This window comes from Coregonus clupeaformis, chromosome 4 (genome assembly GCF_020615455.1).
Source record: "Coregonus clupeaformis isolate EN_2021a chromosome 4, ASM2061545v1, whole genome shotgun sequence".
NCBI classification, from domain to species: domain Eukaryota; kingdom Metazoa; phylum Chordata; class Actinopteri; order Salmoniformes; family Salmonidae; genus Coregonus; species Coregonus clupeaformis.
Genome location: NC_059195.1, coordinates 22,171,635 through 22,193,111, shown reverse-complemented (window position 1 = coordinate 22,193,111; position 21,477 = coordinate 22,171,635). Strand labels below are relative to the sequence as shown.

At 45.2% G+C, this 21,477-nt stretch overlaps 1 protein-coding gene, 1 long non-coding RNA gene and 1 other non-coding gene across 3 annotated transcripts; all 3 read left to right on the top strand.

Moving 5' to 3' along the window:
- Positions 1 to 270: 270 nt before the first annotated feature.
- On the top strand, positions 271 to 11,096 carry LOC121554421 (centrosomal protein of 97 kDa-like). Its single transcript, XM_041868010.2, has 11 exons — positions 271 to 408; positions 1,096 to 1,238; positions 1,974 to 2,132; positions 2,224 to 2,325; positions 2,456 to 2,569; positions 2,695 to 2,861; positions 3,169 to 3,333; positions 6,111 to 6,283; positions 6,401 to 7,106; positions 9,618 to 9,693; positions 9,777 to 11,096. The coding sequence occupies exons 1-11, from the start codon at positions 375 to 377 to the stop codon at positions 10,218 to 10,220; spliced, it is 2,283 nt and encodes a 760-aa protein (XP_041723944.2). The 5' UTR covers positions 271 to 374; the 3' UTR covers positions 10,221 to 11,096.
- Positions 11,097 to 13,993: 2,897 nt separating this feature from the next.
- trnat-ugu lies at positions 13,994 to 14,067 on the top strand. The gene has a single exon. It is a non-coding gene; the product is annotated as a tRNA-Thr (tRNA).
- Positions 14,068 to 19,984: 5,917 nt separating this feature from the next.
- LOC121554416 lies at positions 19,985 to 21,475 on the top strand. The gene is made up of 3 exons (XR_005997690.2): positions 19,985 to 20,102; positions 20,428 to 20,536; positions 21,237 to 21,475. It is a non-coding gene; the product is annotated as an uncharacterized LOC121554416 (long non-coding RNA).
- The last annotated feature ends 2 nt before the right edge of the window (positions 21,476 to 21,477 follow it).

The window sequence follows — 21,477 nt, the reverse complement described above, 5'->3', positions numbered from 1 at the left end:
CTGGTGCAGCACTCCATCACTCTCCTTCTTGGTAAAATAGCCCTTACACAGCCTGGAGGTGTGCTGGGTCATTGTCCTGTTGAAAAACAAATGATAGTCCCACTAATGATAGTCCCACTCGGGATTGCTATCAATTTCCCACAGGAGGATCGACAACAGTGGCGCGCTGCCGTAAAGCTAATTTGTAGTCTTTTTGAAGCCAAGCATAGTGGTCCTTTATGGCGAACGGACATTTCTGAACTACATATTCCGGTAAATTCTTAATCGTTTTTCTGTTGTATTGGCTGACAAGACAGTTGTGCGCTGGGAACCAGGCTAGCGAACTTTGGAACCAGGCTAGCGAACTTTGTGCATTATCGTATATTCTTCGCAGAATGGGAATATCAGATTTGACATTTGACACAAATGGTGAGTGCATGACAGCGCCCTTTGTGTGATGTTCGACTTTACAGGTCAACGATTTAGCTATAACGTTTGTTTGAAATGATTGTCTCGGTCCTACGTTAGCTAGCTAACTAGCTGGAGCTACTTACTGTTTGTAGCTACTCATCCTGTCCTCTGTCCAGCTAATGTGGTCAACTGATAGTCCAGAGTCATGCTTACAGGACTGGAGGACTAATATATGGCCAACAGATCACAATGGCCCTATTGATTTGTGTTTTTAGTAAAGCTATGCTGCATTGGATATGTGAAACAAATCGTTTTCATTGTCTGAGCAAGTCTCCCAATATCATGCTGGATTTTCACAACCATCATGTCTCCAAACCCACTGCTTTATCAGCTACTCAATCAACAGAGTGAAGGTGAATGATTCATCATCCCTCAGACTATAGTAGACTATAGTAGGCCCAGTATAAATAAACTGTATCATAATGAAGAAGTTCTCCAAGACAGCTTGCATGTTTCAGTTGGCTCCTTGTCTGTATCTTGCTTAAAGGTGTGTCCATGTACATAATAGATGTATAAGCTTTCCTCCGGCTGATATTGTTTATATGCATCGTTCATGTTCATGGTGATACTACCAACATGTACATAATAGATTATACATCCATCCATCCACTCCCATGTTTATGTTTCTCCCGGTTTCCCCTTCAGGTCCTGTGGTGGACCTGTCAGCCCAGGGTCTGCAGAAGCTGGAGCCCAGTTTCACCTGTTCTGATGAAACACACACGCTCATCCTGGACCAGAACCATATCATGAAACTGGACCATCTGGAGAGGAGCCAAGGCCTCCAACAGGTAGGCTCCTTGTAAGTGAGGACTTGGTGGACTGTATTTTCTTTAGGTTAGGTTTACTTTATGTGTTTGCTCCCATGTGCTGTTAAGGGTACAGATGATAGACAGGTAGGATACCAGTTGAGGTGGTTTAATAACGCTGAAGATGCACAGGCACAGAACAGCACCACACAGTGTATGTCGTATGGATGGGCTAAGGCACTTAGTGGTATGGCAACTTGCTTCAACCAAAGTGTGTGTGGTATATCAACAAGGACGCACACTGGCCTTGGCTAACACAATGAAAGGGAACTGGTGGGGAAAACAAGGATGGCTGGAACTTTCTCTCACTTGACTTCTCTTGACCTGATCTTCTTCTCTGAGCTGGAGATCGCCCAGCATGCTCTGCTCCACTTCACCGGTGGGCGGAGCTACAGCTCTGATATGATGAACTAACATTACTGATATGATTAACTACAAATACGTCACAGCCTTTCGTACACACCCTCTTACTGGGTACTTTTACATGATTGGTTGTGTGACTAAATTTGCATTTCCACCAAAGCACATTTGATGGAATATGTTCAACTTAATTGTTGAATATTGTTGAATTCCTAATCTAATTTGTATAATGGGCATTTACTACTTCTATATCTTGTTGCAAACTTGCAATGTACCACATTGGGTTGGATTTGTTCCCTCTATATTGTTTTGCTGTCTCATTCTGCCTCGCTCTTTCCTGTTTTCTGTGCTGTGCAGCTATCTGTTGTTGGAAACCGCCTGGTGCGAATGATGGGTGTGTGTCGTCTGACCGAGCTGAGAGTTCTGAACCTGCCCAATAACAGTATTGGCTATATTGAAGGTCTGAGAGACCTGCCACACCTGGAGTGGCTCAACCTGGCAGGCAACAACATCAAGGTGAGGGGAAAAAGTGGACAAGGTACTCCCTCTGTATTTGTGTACATTTTGTCTCCTGATCATGCAATCTGGATGTCCACTTTTCACTCAGGTCATTGAGCAGCTCAACAACTGTGTGGCTCTCCAACACTTGGACCTGTCTGATAACAACATCTCCAACATTGGTGATGTTACCAAGCTGTTAGCCTTAAAGGTGAGAACAGGTCTTGTCTCATGGCTTTTCAGAGTTATGGGGATGCAGATAGAATTCTGGAGCAATAAGCAGGAGAGTTTTTAAGTGATTGGTTGTGGTGTTGATTGAATGGCTGCCATTTCTCTTGTAGACCCTTCTCCTCCACGGGAATAGCATTACGACGCTGCGGACCGTTCCCGCTCATTTGCCCATCCATCTGTCCATCCTCTCCCTGGCAGAGAATGAAATTAGAGACCTCAACGAGGTAAAGACCCCGCCTTTTTGTTCCTTTGTACTCTCACCTGCTCTGCTTTTACAACAATCTCTCTCCTACTTCTCTCTCACCTGCTTGTCTCTCTTTCTTTCTCTCTCTCTCTCTGCCTCCCACAGGTATCCTACCTGGCACCCCTCCACGACCTGGAACAGCTCTCCATTATGACTAACCCCTGTGTCATGGCAACCCTCTCATTGCCTAAATACGACTACCGGCCATACATCATGAGCTGGTGTCTGAATCTCAAGGTCCTGGACGGATATGTGGTGTCACAGAAAGAAGGGTGAGACCATGTCCAGAACTCCATTGAAGTTACAAATGCCAACTAGGCAGGGGAAGGGGGGTAGGCAGAGATTGAAATTAAGGGTTGCCTTATTGCCCAGGGAAGTGACTTGAGCAGTTGCCCCATTAGGCAGGAGATTTTATTTATTTACTGATTACAACCAAAATGCAAAAAATTCCTGTAGTCTGGTCTTTCTGGTTCCTCCCCTGTGTTTTATGTGAAAATAGCTACTTAAAATGTTTGAGGTGTTGAGTGATGATCACTCTTATTGCTGGTGATTTAATGTTTCTAATGTCTGTGATCTCAGGTTGAAGGCGGAGTGGCTGTACAGCCAGGGCAAAGGTCGATCATACCGGCCAGGTCAGCACGTGCAGCTGGTCCAGTACTTGGCCACCGTGTGCCCTTTGACCTCCACGCCAGCCCTTGAGACGGTGGAGGATGCCAAGCTGGAGAAGATCCTCAGCAAGCAGAGGTAGGAGAATACATTCACAACTGGACTGTGATGCCAACAGCTGTTCAATGAGGTTAACTATCACACGGGTAGTGGATGTGTTCTCCTCCCTGTGATCACTTGGAAAAAGCGGCAGATATACACTACCAGTCAAATGTTTGGACACACCTACTCATTCCAGAGTTTTTCTTTATTTTTACAATTTTTTACATTGTAGAATAATAGTAAAGACATAAACTATGGAATCATGTAGTAACCAAAAATGTGTTAAACAAATCAAAATATATTTGAGATTCTTCAAATAGCCACCCTTTGCCTTGATAAAAGCTTTGCACAGTCTTGGCATTCTTTCAACCACCTTCACCTGGAATGCTTTTCCAACAGTCCAGGTGGCGAATCGCATCTCTGCATGTCTGGCAGACATATCAGTGTGGATGACGGATCACCACCTCAAGCTGAACCTCGGCAAGACGGAGCTTCTCTTCCTCCCGGGGAAGGACTGCCCGTTCCATGATCTCGCCATCACGGTTGACAACTCCGTTGTGTCCTCCTCCCAGAGTGCAAAGAGCCTTGGCGTGACCCTGGACAACACCCTGTCGCTCTCCGCTAACATCAAGGCGGTGACCCGATCCTGTAGGTTCATGCTCTACAACATTCGCAGAGTACGACCCTGCCTTACACAGGAAGCGGCACAGGTCCTAATCCAGGCACTTGTCATCTCCCGTCTGGATTACTGCAACTCGCTGTTGGCTGGCCTCCCTGCCTGTGCCATTAAACCCCTACAACTCATCCAGAATGCCGCAGCCCGTCTGGTGTTCAACCTTCCCAAGTTCTCTCACGTCACCCCGCTCCTCCGCACACTCCACTGGCTTCCAGTTGAAGCTCACATCTGCTACAAGACCATGGTGCTTGCCTACGGAGCTGTGAGGAGAACGGCACCTCCGTACCTTCAGGCTCTGATCAGTCCCTACACCCAAACGAGGGCATTGTGTTCATCCACCTCTGGCCTGCTGGCCCCCCTACCTCTGCGGAAGCACAGTTCCCGCTCAGCCCAGTCAAAACTGTTCGCTGCTCTGGCACCCCAATGGTGGAACAAGCTCCCTCACGACGCCAGGACAGCGGAGTCACTCACCACCTTCCGGAGACACTTGAAACCCCACCTCTTTAAGGAATACCTGGGATAGGATAAAGTAATCCTTCTACCCCCCCAAAAAAAAATTGTGTTTTATTGTAAAGTGGTTGTCCCACTGGCTATCATAAGGTGAATGCACCAATTTGTTCCCACATATGCTGAGCACTTGTTGGCTGCTTTTCCTTCACTCTGCGGTCCGACTCATCCCAAACCATCTCAATTGGGTTGAGGTCGGGGGATTGTCGAGGCCAGGTCATCTGGTGCAGCACTCCATCACTCTCCTTCTTGGTAAAATAGCCCTTACACAGCCTGGAGGTGTGCTGGGTCATTGTCCTGTTGAAAAACAAATGATAGTCCCACTAAGCCCAAACCAGATGGGATGGAGTATCGCTGCAGAATGCTGTGGTAGCCATGCTGGTTAAGTGTGCCTTGAATTCTAAATAAATCACAGACATTGTCACCAGCAAAGCACCCCCACACCATAACACCTCCTCCTCCATGCTTTACGGTGGGAACTACACATGCGGAGATCATCCGTTCACCCTCATCGCATCTCACGAAGCCACGGCAGTTGGAACCAAACATCTCCAATTTGGACTCCAGACCAAAGGACAAATTTCCACCGGTCTAATGTCCATTGCTCGTGTTTCTTGGCCCAAGCAAGTCTCTTCTTCTTATCGATGTCCTTTAGTAGTGGTTTCTTTGCTGCAATTTGACCATGAAGGCCTGATTCACACAGTCTCCTCTGAACAGTTGATGTTGAGATGTGTCTGTTACTTGAACTCTGTGAAGCATTTATTTGGGCTGCAATATCTGAGGCTGGCAACTCTAATGAACTTATCCTCTGCAGCAGAGGTAAATCTGGTTCTTCCATTCCTGTGGCGGTCCTCATGAGAGCCAGTTTCATCATAGCGCTTGATGGTTTTTGCGACTGCACTTGAAGAAACGTTAAAAGTTCTTGACATTATCCGTTATGACTGACCTTCGTGTCTTAAAGTAATGATGGACTGTTGTTTCTCTTTGCTTATTTGAGCTGTTCTTGCCATAATATGGACTTGGTTTTTTACCAAATAGGGCTATCTTCTGAATACCCCCCCCTACCTTGTCACAACACAACTGATTGGCTCAAACGCATTAAGAAGGAAAGAAATTCCACAAATTAACTTTTAAGAAGGCACACCTGTTAATTGAAATGCATTCCAGGTGACTACCTCATGAAGCTGGTTAAGAGAATGCCAAGAGTGTGCAAAGCTGTCATCAAGGCAAAGGGTGGCTATTTGAATTTGTTTAACACTTTTGTGGTTACTACATGATTCCATGTGTTATTTCATAGTTTGGATGTCTTAACTATTATTTTACAATGTAAAAAATAGTAAAAATAAAGAAAAACCCTTGAATGAGTAGTTGTGTCCAAACCTTTGACTGGTAGTGTAAGTCCAACCCATTGTTACAATCAATTTGACACTAAACTGGATCCATGCACCTCTGTGGCTTTTCTGCTTAGTTTTGGTCATTTAACTTCAAGGTACCGCAAGGTATCTTTTAACCAGATGAGAAATATGAAGCAGATGAGACAGCTTGCACAATCATTGAGATGACTGTTTTATTGGGATCCTCTCTCCTTTGTATCATGTTAGTTAACCAGGGGACCTGTGTATATTTACAGATTCCACCAGAGGCAGCTCCTGCAGCAGACCCAGGGGGGCTCCCCCAGCCCTCCCCGCCCCACCCAACTGGATGTGGAGACTCAAAGCCCCTTCCATGTGCCTCCACTAAGGGAAGCCAGAGAGGCAGACAGAGCCACAACGCCTGTGACTGCTCCATTAGCCAGACAGACAGGTAGAGGACATGAACTCTACCTGTGTTTTTCTCAATTCTGTAACTCCCATCAATCCCAGTGTGTGTCTGGTGTGTAAATGTAATCTGTTCCTTTCTCTTCTCTGTGTGTGTGTCCAGAGCTGGCGACGCTGCAGGTGAACACCTGGCTGGGCTGCGACCCCTCCCATGCGGCCGCACCTCCTCTCCGTGCCCTCAGGGGTGCGGAAGAGCGCCTCTACCTGGAGGACGTCCAGAGCCAGACAGATGAGGACAAACTCAATGGCAGCCTGCTCTCCTCCGAGTCCACCTTCCTCCCAGTCACCTCTGACCCCCCCCGCTCCGACAGTGAGGATGAGACGGAGACGTTTGAGCCCGACTCGCTGGCGCCTGAACACCTCATTCGTCCCAAAAATACCCTTGCTGAAAATACCCTCCAGGCACCCTTGGAGAGTGAGAGCCAGAAGGAGAGGGAGAGCGAGAGGGAGACAGAGGGAGAAAGGGTGTCAGCTGACAGCCACCTCACCTGCACCTTAACCTCAACCGCCGGTCTACCTGTGATGGGAGATGACCAATCACAGACCAATGACAGCGCTTTGCTCCAGGGAGCATACTCAAACTGCGGTGCTGCAGAGGTGAGGGCCGGGTCTCAGCAGGAAGTTAAAGCAGTGGTGAGATGTGATAGGCTGGGCCACTGTGAAGCAGACAGGGCAGCCGTCAGTATCCAGGCATGGTGGAGGGGAATGTGGACTCGGCGCTGCCACCCGCTGGCCAAAGAGGTGCGGTGTGAGATCCGCCTGCGCAGGATGCAGGAGCACATAGTCTTCCTTTCTGGAGAGTTTGAGAGGTATGGAACAGTCCCCAATAAATCCAAGGGCTGCGTTTCTATTCTCTACTCTTCTCCAGAAGGGTGCTCTCATTCACTCCCCTCATGCATTTAAAAGCATTGGATTGCTGCGTACATGGCTGAAGGGAGTTTCCACCATATTCCTCACACCAGTCCATTCCTTTCAAATTCATGATGGGCAGTGTACAAGTGCACACTTAAGGAGAAGGGTAGAGAATTGGAGTGTAGACACTGTTCTCCAGTCCTGGTCTTATGGAACCACAAAATGTGCAGACTTCACCAGTTTCAATCAGTCAACTAATGATAATGTATTACATTTGTAAATTGATTTTAATTACAAAAATAATCTCAAAGCGCATAGAATAAAAGATGAACTGCTACTAGTTATCAAGCCCTCAATTAATTGAATCACGTCAGTTGGTACTAGGCTTGAACACAACCAGCCAAATTGTGATTGTGCATGAGGGATTACCAATGTCATGCGCATGGTTCATTACTATGTCTGGATGTTGTTGTCTAAAAGGTATGGTCACACATTTGTTTATAGACTTGTTGGTAGGCTAGATAAGTTGATTTCTACATACAAAACTTCAATTTTCACTATAAAGAGCAGACATTTAGCCTTTTGTAAAGAGTTCACAAAGCATTGTGTCTTTGGCCATGCTTCAGAATATAGCTATAGCTATTGGAATGTTGGAAGACTTGGGGGATATGTTGTCCTGCAACAGAGTGACATTTTTAATGTAACTACAGTGAGGGAAAAAAGTATTTGATCCCCTGCTGATTTTGTACATTTGCCCACTGACAAAGAAATGATCAGTCTATAATTTTAATGGTAGGTTTATTTGAACAGTGAGAGACAGAATAACAACAAAAAAATCAAGACAAACGCATGTCAAAAATGTTATAAATTGATTTGCATTTTAATGAGGGAAATAAGTATTTGACCCCCTCTCAATCAGAAAGATTTCTGACTACCAGGTGTCTTTTATACAGGTAACGAGCTGAGATTAGGAGCACACTCTTAAAGGGAGTGCTCCTAATCTCAGCTTGTTACCTGTATAAAAGAAACCTGTCCACAGAAGCAATCAATCAATCAGATTCCAAACTCTCCACCATGGCCAAGACCAAAGAGCTCTCCAAGGATGTCAGGGACAAGATTGTAGACCTACACAAGGCTGGAATGGGCTACAAGACCATCGCCAAGCAGCTTGGTGAGAAGGTGACAACAGTTGGTGCGTTTATTCGCAAATGGAAGAAACACAAAATAACTGTCAATCTCCCTCGGCCTGGGGCTCCATGCAAGATCTCACCTCGTGGAGTTGCAATGATCATGAGAACAGTGAGGAATCAGCCCAGAACTACACGGGAGGATCTTGTCAATGATCTCAAGGCAGCTGAGACCATAGTCACCAAGAAAACAATTGGTAACACACTACGCCGTGAAAGACTGAAATCCTGCAGTGCCCGCAAGGTCCCCCTGCTCAAGAAAGCACATATACAGTGCCGTCTGAAGTTTGCCAATGAACATCTGAATGATTCAGAGGAGAACTGGGTGAAAGTGTTGTGGTCAGATGAGACCAAAATGGAGCTCTTTGGCATCAAATCAACTCGCCGTGTTTGGAGGAGGAGGAATGCTGCCAATGACCCCTAAGAACACCATCCCCACCGTCAAACATGGAGGTGGAAACATTATGCTTTGGGGGTGTTTTTCTGCTAAGGGGAGAGGACAACTTCACCGCATCAAAGGGACGATGGACGGGGCCATGTACCGTCAAATCTTGGGTGAGAACCTCCTTCTCTCAGCCAGGGCATTGAAAATGGGTTGTGGATGGGTATTCCAGCATGACAATGACCCAAAACACATGGCCAAGGCAACAAAGGAGTGGCTCAAGAAGAAGCACATTAAGGTCCTGGAGTGGCCTAGCCAGTCTCCAGACCTTAATCCCATAGAAAATCTGTGGAGGGAGCTGAAGGTTCGAGTTGCCAAACATCAGGCTCGATACCTTAATGACTTGGAGAAGATCTGCAAAGAGGAGTGGGACAAAATCCCTCCTGAGATGTGTGCAAACCTGGTGGCCAACTACAAGAAACGTCTGACATCTGTGATTGCCAACAAGGGTTTTGCCACCAAGTACTAAGTCATGTTTTGCACAGGGGTCAAATACTTATTTCCCTCATTAAAATGCAAATCAATTTATAACATTTTTTACATGCGTTTTTCTGGATTTTGTTGTTGTTATTCTGTCTCTCACTGTTCACTGTTCAAATAAACCTACCATTACATTTATAGACTGATCATGTCTTTGTCAGTGGGCAAACATACAAAATCAGCAGGGGATCAAATACTTTTTTCCCTCACTGTAGCTAGCTGTCTTTCAACACTTCTGAAGGCACAGCCAGATAGGTCTAAAGGATGAAGGTATCTAGCTGTTTCTGTTGAAGATCACGTATATATCAGGCAAATATGTCAAACTCTTCCAAATAATACATTGTTGTTTGTGTGTACAGGGTGAGGCAGCAGCATGAAGAGGAGAAGTTGAAGAGACTGGTACAGGAGGAGGCTGTGAAGTTTCTATGGAGGCAGGTCAGTGATAAACAAGGTCATGCATCAAATGTAGATGCACATACACACACCCTTTCTCACTCCTTCTCCCCATCTCTCTGCAGCTTCAGTCCATGCAGCAGTGGCAGCGTTCTGTAGAGGGGCAGCTGGCCAGCGTGACTCAGGCTGGGTCATCTCCTGCCCCAGCCCCGACCCCCGGGCTCTGTGACCCCCCAGCTCTTCAACTCCCACAGCCTGTGGCCTCCAGCACTGCAAACCCGGCCTGCACAGTCCTCTCCTTCCCAGACTCAGGCTTCCAGTCAACAGATGAACTGCAGGCAGGGCAGGAAGACACCTTCCTGAGCTGTGGGACCGGCGACTCTCTGGACACTGTGCGGCCGCTGGCTCCTTGTGGTGGGGGGAGCAGTCAGGACTGCAGTCTGCTGGAGCAGTACTTGTCCTCCGTGCAACAGAGAGAGGAGGAGGCAGAGGAGGGCGGTGCCAGCGACAGAACAGGCACACCTCAGCTCCCCCTCAACCCTCTCATCTGCCGAAACAGCACAGGCTGACTCCCCCACTCAGAACACAGGAGACAAAGACACAGAGCAGCAACACACACTGGGAAGTCCAATCTGAAGTGCCTGTCCCTTTTCTAGTCTTCTGGGATTGGCTAAGAGACTGCCCATAAACTCAGTCCATCTGTGCTGATGAATGTTATTGATAGCTCTAACAGCTCCTCATAGAACTTACTAACATCCATATAGCGAGTGGCATATGGACTCATGAATGTGGATACATTCATATAGCCTGGATGACTTTTCTCATTTTTACTTTAAATCTCTTGGACTGCTGCTAGCCTGGAGACCTGACTGTTCCTGCATTCAACAATGCTATGTTGTTGATTGCCATGATTTGTCAGTCCAAGGACAATTTGGCTAATGCTTGATTTACATTCGGGAGATGTGGGAACGATAGTCCCAGCTTTCGACACCTCTGAGTTCTTCCGTACACGGCAGACATGCAATTTATACCGGTGCTAAAAATGTTAATCCATGACGTGCCCCAATGTGAAGTAATAGCACGTCCGGTGACAAGATTCTCCAGGAGAATCGGATAGAAAGGCATCCCACAGTACTCAGTAACCCTTTCCTTGACCTCACTGAAACTATACATAACCTTAACGTAAGCCCCTTTTCTAAACCTAACCTTAATTCATTTCGACCCCTATGCCTACGGTTTTGTTCTGCTGGTCGAATCTACACTTCCTTTAAGTATTAAGTCCATTTACCCTCCAACTTTGGTCACCTGGAACTTCCTTGTCTGTCATGCTCACGCAGTGGTGGAAAAGTACCCAGTTGTCATGCTTGAGTAAAAAGAAAGATACCTTAATAGAAAATGACTCGAGTAAAAGTGAAAGTCACCGAGTAAAAGTCTAAAAGTATTCGGTTTTAAATATACTTAAGTATCAAAGGTAATTGTTATTTCCAAAATATACTTAAGTATCAAAAGTAGAAGTACAGGTATAAATAATTTCAAATTCCTTATATTAAGCAAACCAGACCGCATCATTAAATGTTTTATTTACAAATAGCCAGGGGAACGCTCCAACACTTAGACATCATTTACAAACGAAGCATCTGTTTAGTGAGTCCGCCAGATCAGAGGCAGTAGGGATGACCAGGGATATTTTCTTGATAAGTGTGTGAATTGCACAATTTTCCTGACCTGCTAAGCATTCAAAATGTAACAAGTATTTTTGGGTGTCAGGGAAAATGTATGGAGTAAAAAGTACATAATTTTCTTTAGGAATGTAGTGAAGTAAAAGTTGTAAAAAATATAACTAAAAAATATAAATAGTAAAGTAAAGTACAGATACCCCAAAAAACGAATTAAGTAGTACTTTCAAGTATTTTAACTTAAATACTTTACACCACTGTGCTCATGTTATGTTATCTGTATTTATCCCTATTTATTTATCCATCACTTAATGGTATCTGTATTTATGTTATCTGTCCTTTTCCCTCTTGTTCTCCATTTCACAGACCACAACCCTCCTAAAGCCAATTCCAAACCCCTTAACCACCAAACCCTAAACCTCCATTACCCAACATCAAACCTTCCTCGCTGCCTTTTCTGTGTGTGAATGTATATCAAAAACGGGACCCTCGCTTTCTGGCATTCATTATGCGTTATCACCGATAACCCACGGTGGCAGTATAACCCAGATCAGCAGTCAGTAACGTTAAACATAATTTATAGGGCTGTCAGTGTTAACTCCAGTTAACACTTTGTAATTTTAGTGCACCATTTTTTAAAATCGCATTGTCTGAATGCGTTCAAAACACACTGAAAAAATAAATAATCTACACAGCTAAAAACAACTATGAGATGCCAAAAGTTGACTGTAACCACATTTCCATCCAACCATTTCATATGGATGACCTGACGCATTAAAAAAGTCACGACTGGGCAGATGGAAACATTAATTGCTGTTACAATTTTATAAATGCCTACAGAATTTGTTAGCTCGACATTTTGTGTCGGTAAAATTAATTATGCGAGAAATGGCGTCACGAAAGTTGGAGTCACGCGATGATATATTGTGTGGTCCTCCCACTACAACTCGGGAAAGCGTGCAGTTTATTAGGCTACAAATTAAATAAATTATTAACTTCACAGGGTGGTGAATGTGCAAAGTGATAAGCTTGATTCTCCTTTTCAATAAATATCGAGAGTCTTATTCTGGTGACATGAAGATCGATGCATGGCTGCCGTTTGACAAATACAAATAATACCGCTCTTATCCATAATGATCTCATAATGTATATTGAACAAAAATATAAACGCAATATGTAAAGTGTTGGTCCTATGTTTCATGAGCTGAAATAAAATATCCCTGAAATGTTCCATATGCACAAAAAGCTTATTTATCTCAAATGTTGTGCACACATTTGTTTACATCCCTGTTAGTGAGCATTTGTCCTTTGCCAAGATATGCCACACCTGTCAAGTGGATGGATTATCAAGAAGCTGATTAAACAGCATGATCATTACACAGGTGCACCTTGTGCTGGGTACAATAAAAGGCCACTCTAAAATGTGCAGTTTTGTCACACAACACAATGCCACAGATGTCTCAAGTTTTGAGGGAGTGTGCAATTGGCATGCTGACTGTAGGAAGGAATGTCCACCAGAGCTGTTGGCAGAGAATTGAATGTTAATTTCTCTACCATAAGCCGCCTCCAACGTTGTTTTAGAGAATATGGCAGTACGCCCAACCGGCCTCACAACCGCAGACCACGTGTAACCACACCAGCCCAGGACCTCCACATCCGGCTTCTTCACCTGCAGTATCGTCTGAGACCAGCCACCCAGACAGCTGATGAAACTGAAGAGTATTTCTGTCTGTAATAAAGCCATTTTGTGGGGAGAACTCATTCTGATTGGCTGGGCCTGGCTCCCCAGTGGGTGGGCCTGGCTCCCAAGTGGGTGGGCCTATGCCCTCCCAGGCCAGTGGGAGGGGGAACCTGAAAACTAGCTGTTGTTGGCAGAGGTTTGCAACTCTTTATTATTGGTCTATTAACCAATTTCCCACAAGGTCCTGTATAGATAGTTGCTGGTTGCAAATACAATCAGGAATAACACTGATACATTTCTTTCCATACTTTTACAGTGTTAGTTTCATCAGCTGTTGTACAATATGATACAAAACACAGCAAAAAAAATAATTTTGACTGCACTTTAACTCTGCTTTTAGTTTTAGGATAACTGCAGTCCAAGTTCAAGCATGTGTGCACCTCTTGCATGTTGCTGCTTGTGTAGCTTTTCCAATCATTGGTTCGAATCGTTCATTTATAAACTCAGTGGTTCGAATTCTAAGCAATAATTGCCGACTAGACATTATGACGTCATCAACGACAACAACATTCACATTTACATTTTAGTCATTTAGCGCTTATCCAGAGCGACTTACAGTTATTGATTGCATACATTTTCAACAACATATAATATACAGGCACATCTCGTGAATTCAAGCGTGCGCCTGTCATTCATTCATCATGGGATAAAGTAAGGAATATGGACATGTGTGCTACCGATCTTTTTGGGGAAATAATTCGCTAAATATCAACACGACTGATATACTCCTCTCAGTGGGGTCTGAAGCAGAGAGGAACGCTTTCCCAACGCTCTCCATGCTCTCAGAAATTGCTCAGGACCAATTAATAAATAAAATGCTGTTGGAGTAATAGAGTGTAAGTAAACAGAGGAGAGATGTAACATAGAAGTTAATATAATGAATTGCTCATCGATGTCCTCTCTGCTTCAGATGTTGATAACATTTGCCCCGTGTAGCTCAGTTGGTAGAGCATGGCGCTTGTAACGCCAGGGTTGTGGGTTCGATTCCCACGGGGGGCCAGTATGAAAAAAAAAATGTATGCACTCACTAACTGTAAGTCGCTCTGGATAAGAGCGTCTGCTAAATGACTAAAATGTGAAAATGTAACGTGTCGTCATTTATCAAGTGGCAGATGTCCTTTCAGAAGGTAAAACACATTTAACCAAGAGATAACAGCAATCCTGTAATAATCTAATGAGTGTCATGATATTAGGCCTAGATGAACAAATTACAATAGTTTCAGTAAAAGTTTGCAACATTTCTCAATAGGCTGACACTTTTTGCAATAATATAAATGTGTATAAATGTGGTCCTCTGTAGCTCAACTGGTAGAGCACAGCGCTTGTAACGCCAAGGTAGTGGGTTCGATCCCCGGGACCACCCATACACCAAAAATGTATGCACGCATGACTGTAAGTCGCTTTGGATAAAAGCGTCTGCTAAATGGCATATTATAATATGATATTTATGATAAAGAGTGAATACTAGACTATTCTAAGTGATGTTTTCAAAGTATGGAACACACATCAAAAAGAAGAGGGGTGTTCTCTAGGGGGTCCATGTGTCTGGGCTGGGCACTTTCACGTTCTCCCAGCAGAAAATGGTCAAACACATCCTGATCCAGAGACCCATCTTCCTGCTGTCAGAGAGACTGGCCTACTCCCACGGCCTAAATCAGGCCAAAGCCCTTCCAGCAGGTCTGTCTGTCGTTCACACCTACTGTATGCTATTTGGCCCAACCTCAAGTATTTCCTTAACTCCCTGCTCTCCTGTGTGTGTGTGTGTGTGTGTTTGAGAGAGTGTGAGAGATAGTTTTTGGGAACATACAGTGTACAGGTGTGTGTAAACATAAAAGTAAGAGTGGGTGTCCTATTTGCACATGTGAGGTTCCGGTGGTCCAACTGAACTACACGGCCCTATCGTTGGAGAGCCCGTTTGACCATGACCAGGATCCTCTGCTTTTGTCCTTCTAGACCTGTCTGCTGCCTTTGATACTGTGAACCATCAGATCCTCCTCTCCACCCTCTCCGAGCTGGGCATCTCCGGCGCGGCTCACTCCTGGATTGCGTCCTACCTGACCGGTCGCTCCTACCAAGTGGCGTGGCGAGAAGCTGTCTCCGCACCACGTGCTCTCACCACTGGTGTCCCCCAGGGCTCAGTTCTAGGCCCTCTCCTTTTCTCCCTATACACCAAGTCACTTGGCTCTGTCATATCCTCACATGGCCTCTCCTATCATTGCTACGCTGACGATACACAACTAATCTTCTCCTTTCCCCTTCTGATAACCAGGTGGCGAATCGCATCTCTGCATGTCTGGCCGACATATCAGAATGGATGACGGATCACCACCTCAAGCTGAACCCTGGCAAGACAGAGCTGCTCTTCCTCCCGGGGAAGGACTGCCCGTTCCATGATCTCGCCATCACGGTTGACAACTCCCGTTGTGTCCTCCTCCCAGAGTGCGAAGAGCCTTGGCGTGACCCTGGACAACACCCTGTCGTTCTCCGCTAACATCAAGGCGGTGACCCGATCCTGCAGGTTCATGCTCTACAACATTCGGAGAGTACGACCCTGCCTTACACAGGAAGCGGCACAGGTCCTAATCCAGGCACTTGTCATCTCCCCGTCTGGATTACTGCAACTCGCTGTTGGCTGGGCTCCCTGCCTGTGCCATTAAACCCCTACAACTCATCCAGAATGCCGCAGCCCGTCTGGTGTTCAACCTTCCCAAGTTCTCTCACGTCACCCCCCTCCTCCGCACACTCCACTGGCTTCCAGTTGAAGCTCGCATCCGTTACAAGACCATGGTGCTTGCCTATGGAGCAGTGAGGGGAACGGCACCTCCGTACCTTCAGGCTCTGATCAGTCCCTACACCCAAACGAGGGCATTGCGTTCATCCACCTCTGGCCTGCTGGCTCCCTTCCTCTGCGGAAGCATAGTTCCCGCTCAGCCCAGTCAAAACTGTTCGCTGCTCTGGCACCCCAATGGTGGAACAAGCTCCCTCACGACGCCAGGACAGCGGAGTCACTCACCACCTTCCGGAGACATTTGAAACCCCACCTCTTTAAGGAATACCTGGGATAGGATAAAGTAATCCTTCTACCCCCCCAAAAAAAAAAAAAATATTGTAAAGTGGTTAACCCACTGGCTATAGGGTGAATGCACCAATTTGTAAGTCGCTCTGGATAAGAGCGTCTGCTAAATGACGTAAATGTAAATGAAAGGGGTGTGTGAGGGAGACGCTGCTCCTCTTGCGGCGGGCCATCTCCACCCAGCGCTCCATCCTCTTTTCCTTCCACAACATTGGCCTCCTCTCCTTCCAACACCCCAGGTGGGCTAATGGAATAGTCTAGAAATGATACAGTATACATATTTGGGACCATTGTTTCAGGTGTATAGCAAAACAAAAATCATATGGAAAAAGTAGATGTCCACAATTCTGATATGCTTCCAAAACAGTGATTTGTTAGTGAGACGTGGAACGTTTTGATCCCAATTGGGATCTTGTTGTAGTAGCGTTTGTGTCTACTGCACTGCATAGACTAAGTTACTGACGCGGTATAGGGGTCAACAAGACTATAGCAGTGGGTTAAGTTTGAAAGGGATGAGAGAGATATTTAATCAGTTTGAGGTCCAGAGTTTATCTGAAGATGTCATGTCTGTGTCTGTCTTTACTTTGTCTCATCACAAGGGTCAGGATGAAGTTCTACAAGGACTTTGTCACCGCCATTGATGGCTCAGGCAGAGTGCTCTGGACTCTCTCCAATGTGAGTAACTTCACTCACCCCTTATAAACCCCCTTGTAACTGGTTGGTTGTAACACTACTACACAATTGGTTATGCGACACCAGTAGATGATCCTAGAGAGGTTGGGATATCATAAGAGATAACTTTGGAGATTGTATGTGTGTTTTTTTATCTTGTGAAAGATTCTATGAGATGAGCGCTGTGTGCAAACCTCTGGTGCACCTTCAGCGTTTGTATGTGTGGGGATTTGGTGTGTCTATGTCCTGATCTGTGTCAATGTGTGTGTTTGTGGTTCCAGAGGCTGGCTACCAGTAAATCTCTGGTGTCCGCCAGCCAGCAGAGACACAAGGCAGAACAGCCCTTCTGTTGCCTAGCAACCCCACCGGAGCACAGGAGGAGGGGCAGGGGAGGGCGGCAGAGGAGATGGGAGGCCCCCCAGCCTCGGCTCCAGTCCCAGTCGAGTCCGCACAGGAGAGTGGTAGAGGTACAGTGGGGGAAAAAAAGTATTTAGTCAGCCACCAATTGTGCAAGTTCTCCCACTTAAAAAGATGAGAGAGGCCTGTAATTTTCATCATAGGTACACGTCAACTATGACAGACAAAATGAGAAAAAAAATACCAGAAAATCACATTGTAGGATTTTTTATGAATTTATTTGCAAATGATGGTGGAAAATAAGTATTTGGTCAATAACAAAAGTTTCTCAATACTTTGTTATATACCCTTTGTTGGCAATGACACAGGTTAAACGTTTTCTGTAAGTCTTCACAAGGTTTTCACACACTGTTGCTGGTATTTTGGCCCATTCCTCCATGCATATCTCCTCTAGAGCAGTGATGTTTTGGGGCTGTCGCTGGGCAACACGGACTTTCAACTCCCTCCAAAGATTTTCTATGGGGTTGAGATCTGGAGACTGGCTAGGCCACTCCAGGACCTTGAAATGCTTCTTACGAAGCCACTCCTTCGTTGCCCGGGCGGTGTGTTTGGGATCATTGTCATGCTGAAAGACCCAGCCACGTTTCATCTTCAATGCCCTTGCTGATGGAAGGAGGTTTTCACTCAAAATCTCACGATACATGGCCCCATTCATTCTTTCCTTTACACGGATCAGTCGTCCTGGTCCCTTTGCAGAAAAACAGCCCCAAAGCATAATGTTTCCACCCCCATGCTTCACAGTAGGTATGGTGTTCTTTGGATGCAAGTCAACATTCTTTGTCCTCCAAACACGACGAGTTGAGTTTTTACCAAAAAGTTCTATTTTGGTTTCATCTGACCATATGACATTCTCCCAATCCTCTTCTGGATCATCCAAATGCACTCTAGCAAACTTCAGACGGGCCTGGACATATACTGGCTTAAGCAGGGGGACACATCTTGCACTGCAGGATTTGAGTCCCTGGCGGCGTAGTGTGTTACTGATGGTAGGCTTTGTTACTTTGGTCCCAGCTCACTGCAGGTCATTCACTAGGTCCCCCCATGTGGTTCTGGGATTTTTGCTCACCGTTCTTGTGACCATTTTGACCCCACGGGGTGAGATCTTGCGTGGAGCCCCAGATCGAGGGAGATTATCAGTGGTCTTGTATGTCTTCCATTTCCTAATAATTGCTCCCACAGTTGATTTCTTCAAACCAAGCTGCTTACCTATTGCAGATTCAGTCTTCCCAGCCTGGTGCAGGTCTACAATTTTGTTTCTGGTGTCCTTTGACAGCTCTTTGGTCTTGGCCATAGTGGAGTTTGGAGTGTGACTGTTTGAGGTTGTGGACAGGTGTCTTTTATACTGATAACAAGTTCAAACAGGTGCCATTAATACAGGTAACGAGTGGAGGACAGAGGAGCCTCTTAAAGAAGAAGTTACAGGTCTGTGAGAGCCAGAAATCTTGCTTGTTTGTAGGTGACCAAATACTTATTTTCCACCATAATTTGCAAATCAATTCATTAAAAATCCTACAATGTGATTTTCTGGAATTTTTCTCCTCAATTTGTCTGTCATAGTTGACGTGTACCTATGATGAAAATTACAGGCCTCTCTCATCTTTTTAAGTGGGAGAACTTGCACAATTGGTGGCTGACTAAATACTTTTTTTCCCCACTGTAACTGAGGGGGACGGACTGCATTCATCAGGACCATTGAATGGCTTCAAACAGTTGCTGAAGCGATAGATTTTTTGCACAAGAACTTTGTAGATACAGTATTTGTTTCTGTATTTGTGTCCATTATGAGAATAGTATAATGAGAATTGTCTTGAAAAAGGCCTTGCAGACGAGACGATGACCAAGTGGGTCCCACTTTAGTAAAAGTTGTGCTTTTCTACATTGTACAGTCTATATCAGGGATGGGCAACTGGCGGCCCATAGGCCCGCTGATCTTTTTTTGTTCTTTATTTTTTATTTTTTTGAGCTCAGTCAACTTAATGTTGAGAATAGTAGAAAATACACAGGGTGCAATTTCAACATTTGGTTGTGCATCAGCAGTTGTCTTGTTATGTCAGTCACTGACAATCACTCAACTAGCCCATGTCAGCTAAACATTTTTAGATTGGTAAATTAGTAAACTTGTGGTAATTATGGTCGAATTGCTGACCGTGGGCCCCCATTGATTTTGTTAGTCACTCTCTACTCAGATAACATATTAAAAACAGCTAACATTTCAGTGAAACTGCAAATTTTTCTCTCCGCCCCATATCAAAATGAATAGAATTGCATGAAATTAGTTATAAAATTGCAAAATCTTCTCTCTGCCCCATGGCAAAATGTGTAGAATTGCAGGAAATGAACTAAAAATAAATAAAAAACGCTGTCAAGAGGGGGGCCGCTAAAATGTTTTGTTTGCAAGGTGGGTATGGATTTGGGTATGCAGACCCACAAGCCACTGTGGTCCCTCATGATGAGTTCAGATTTTTTGTGGCCCCAACCCCCATTGAAGTTGCCCATCCCTGGTCATTCAAAGGAGGTTGGTGGCACCTTATTTGGGGAGGACGGGCTCGTGGTAATGGCTGGAATGGAATTAGTGTAACGGTATCAAATACATCAAACACATGGTTTCCATGTGTTTAATGCCATTCCATTTGCTCCGTTCCAGCCATTATTAGAGCCGTCATCCCCTCAGCAGCCTTCACTGTGGTCTATATTATGTAGTACTGACTGTTGAACTGTATTTCATAATGCATTATGCATCCTCCACCTGTGCCACAGATACCCAGAATTCTCGGCGTCTCAACACCCGCCAGACCCTCCAGCCGGCCAAAGTCAGTGGAATCTGCCTCATAGCGGAGCTGGAGATCTCGACCCCAACCATACCTGTGGACAGGTGCTCACGTGACCTGATCAGGAAAAACTCCTGGCACTATGGCAGCCCAATTCTGATCTTTTGCCCAATTATTAGCCAAAAATCTGATTTAATTAGTCAAAAGACCAATTAGTGGTAAAAGATCAGAATTGTCCTCGAGTACCCCCAACAGCACACATTTTTGTTGATGATTTGTTGACAAGTTGGATCAGGTATGTTTGTCTGGGTCTACAACAAAAATGTGTGCTGTTGGGGCTACTCGAGGACTGGAGTTGGGGAAACACTGGCCTAATGTGACCATTGGAACTAAACAAAGTGCGTAAAATAAACATACTACCTGTTCTAGGTCGACAGTGTTCCTACCACCACTAGAGGGCACTCTGAGAAAATATGTGGATGAGAGAGAGGAGCAGGTAGAGGGACATCAACTCTGCGAGGACCACAGTGTCCAACAGGTGAGCTAGAAGAGTGAGAGAGTAATCTGGCACAGCTGTTACCGAAATACGTTACTGATCCCTGGGAAAGCTTGTTACATTACTGCTGTTGTGTGTCCTGTAGGAGTCGTGTTTTCTGTGCAAGCACCATGCTCAGCAGAACGTACCTGTGTACATCAGAACCCAGAACCAAATCGAGTAGATGGCCAGCACACGCAAGATCTGGTTCTGGGTTTGAAGATTAATGACATAGCAATGTACTAAAGAATGGTTATGATTGATGGAGAGCAGCACCAATGATTGTTTCCCTCCCCTAGGATGATACACACATTATATTGCGCAGTCCTTATAATCCATATATGCAATATAATGTGTATTATAAACTGGGTGGTTCAAGCCCTGAATGCTGATTGGCTGACAGCAGTGATTTACCATGGGTATGACAAAACATTTATTTTTACTGCTCTAATTACGTTGGTAACCAGTTAATAATAGCAATAAAGCACCTTGGGGGTTTGTGGTATATCGCCAATATACCACGGCTAAGGGCTATATCCAGGCACTCTGTGTTGCGTCGTGCATAAGAACAGCCCTTAGCCGTGGTTATTCAAGTGATCCTGGAATAATATGGCCTATGTAATGTAAAGTGTTGCCCTTCTATTTCCTGTTCCTGTCTCTCAGTGAATAAGGCCTATATAAAGTGTTGTTCCTCTTGTTTCAGGGCTGGCTGTTGCCTGCTGATAGACCAGTGCTCGGAGCTGCAGCGCTGTCTGCAGTTTAAGAGACGTTCCAGCTACAGTGGAGAAACCAACATGTGGAAGGAGACACGCTACATCAGCAGCTCCCGCCTCATGGTGTAGACGTCACCAGCTTCCTGTCCCCCTCCATCACATGACACACACACGACAATGAGTCAGCTAAATCAGTGTTAATCATCAATAAAACACTCAATAGTTTTGTTA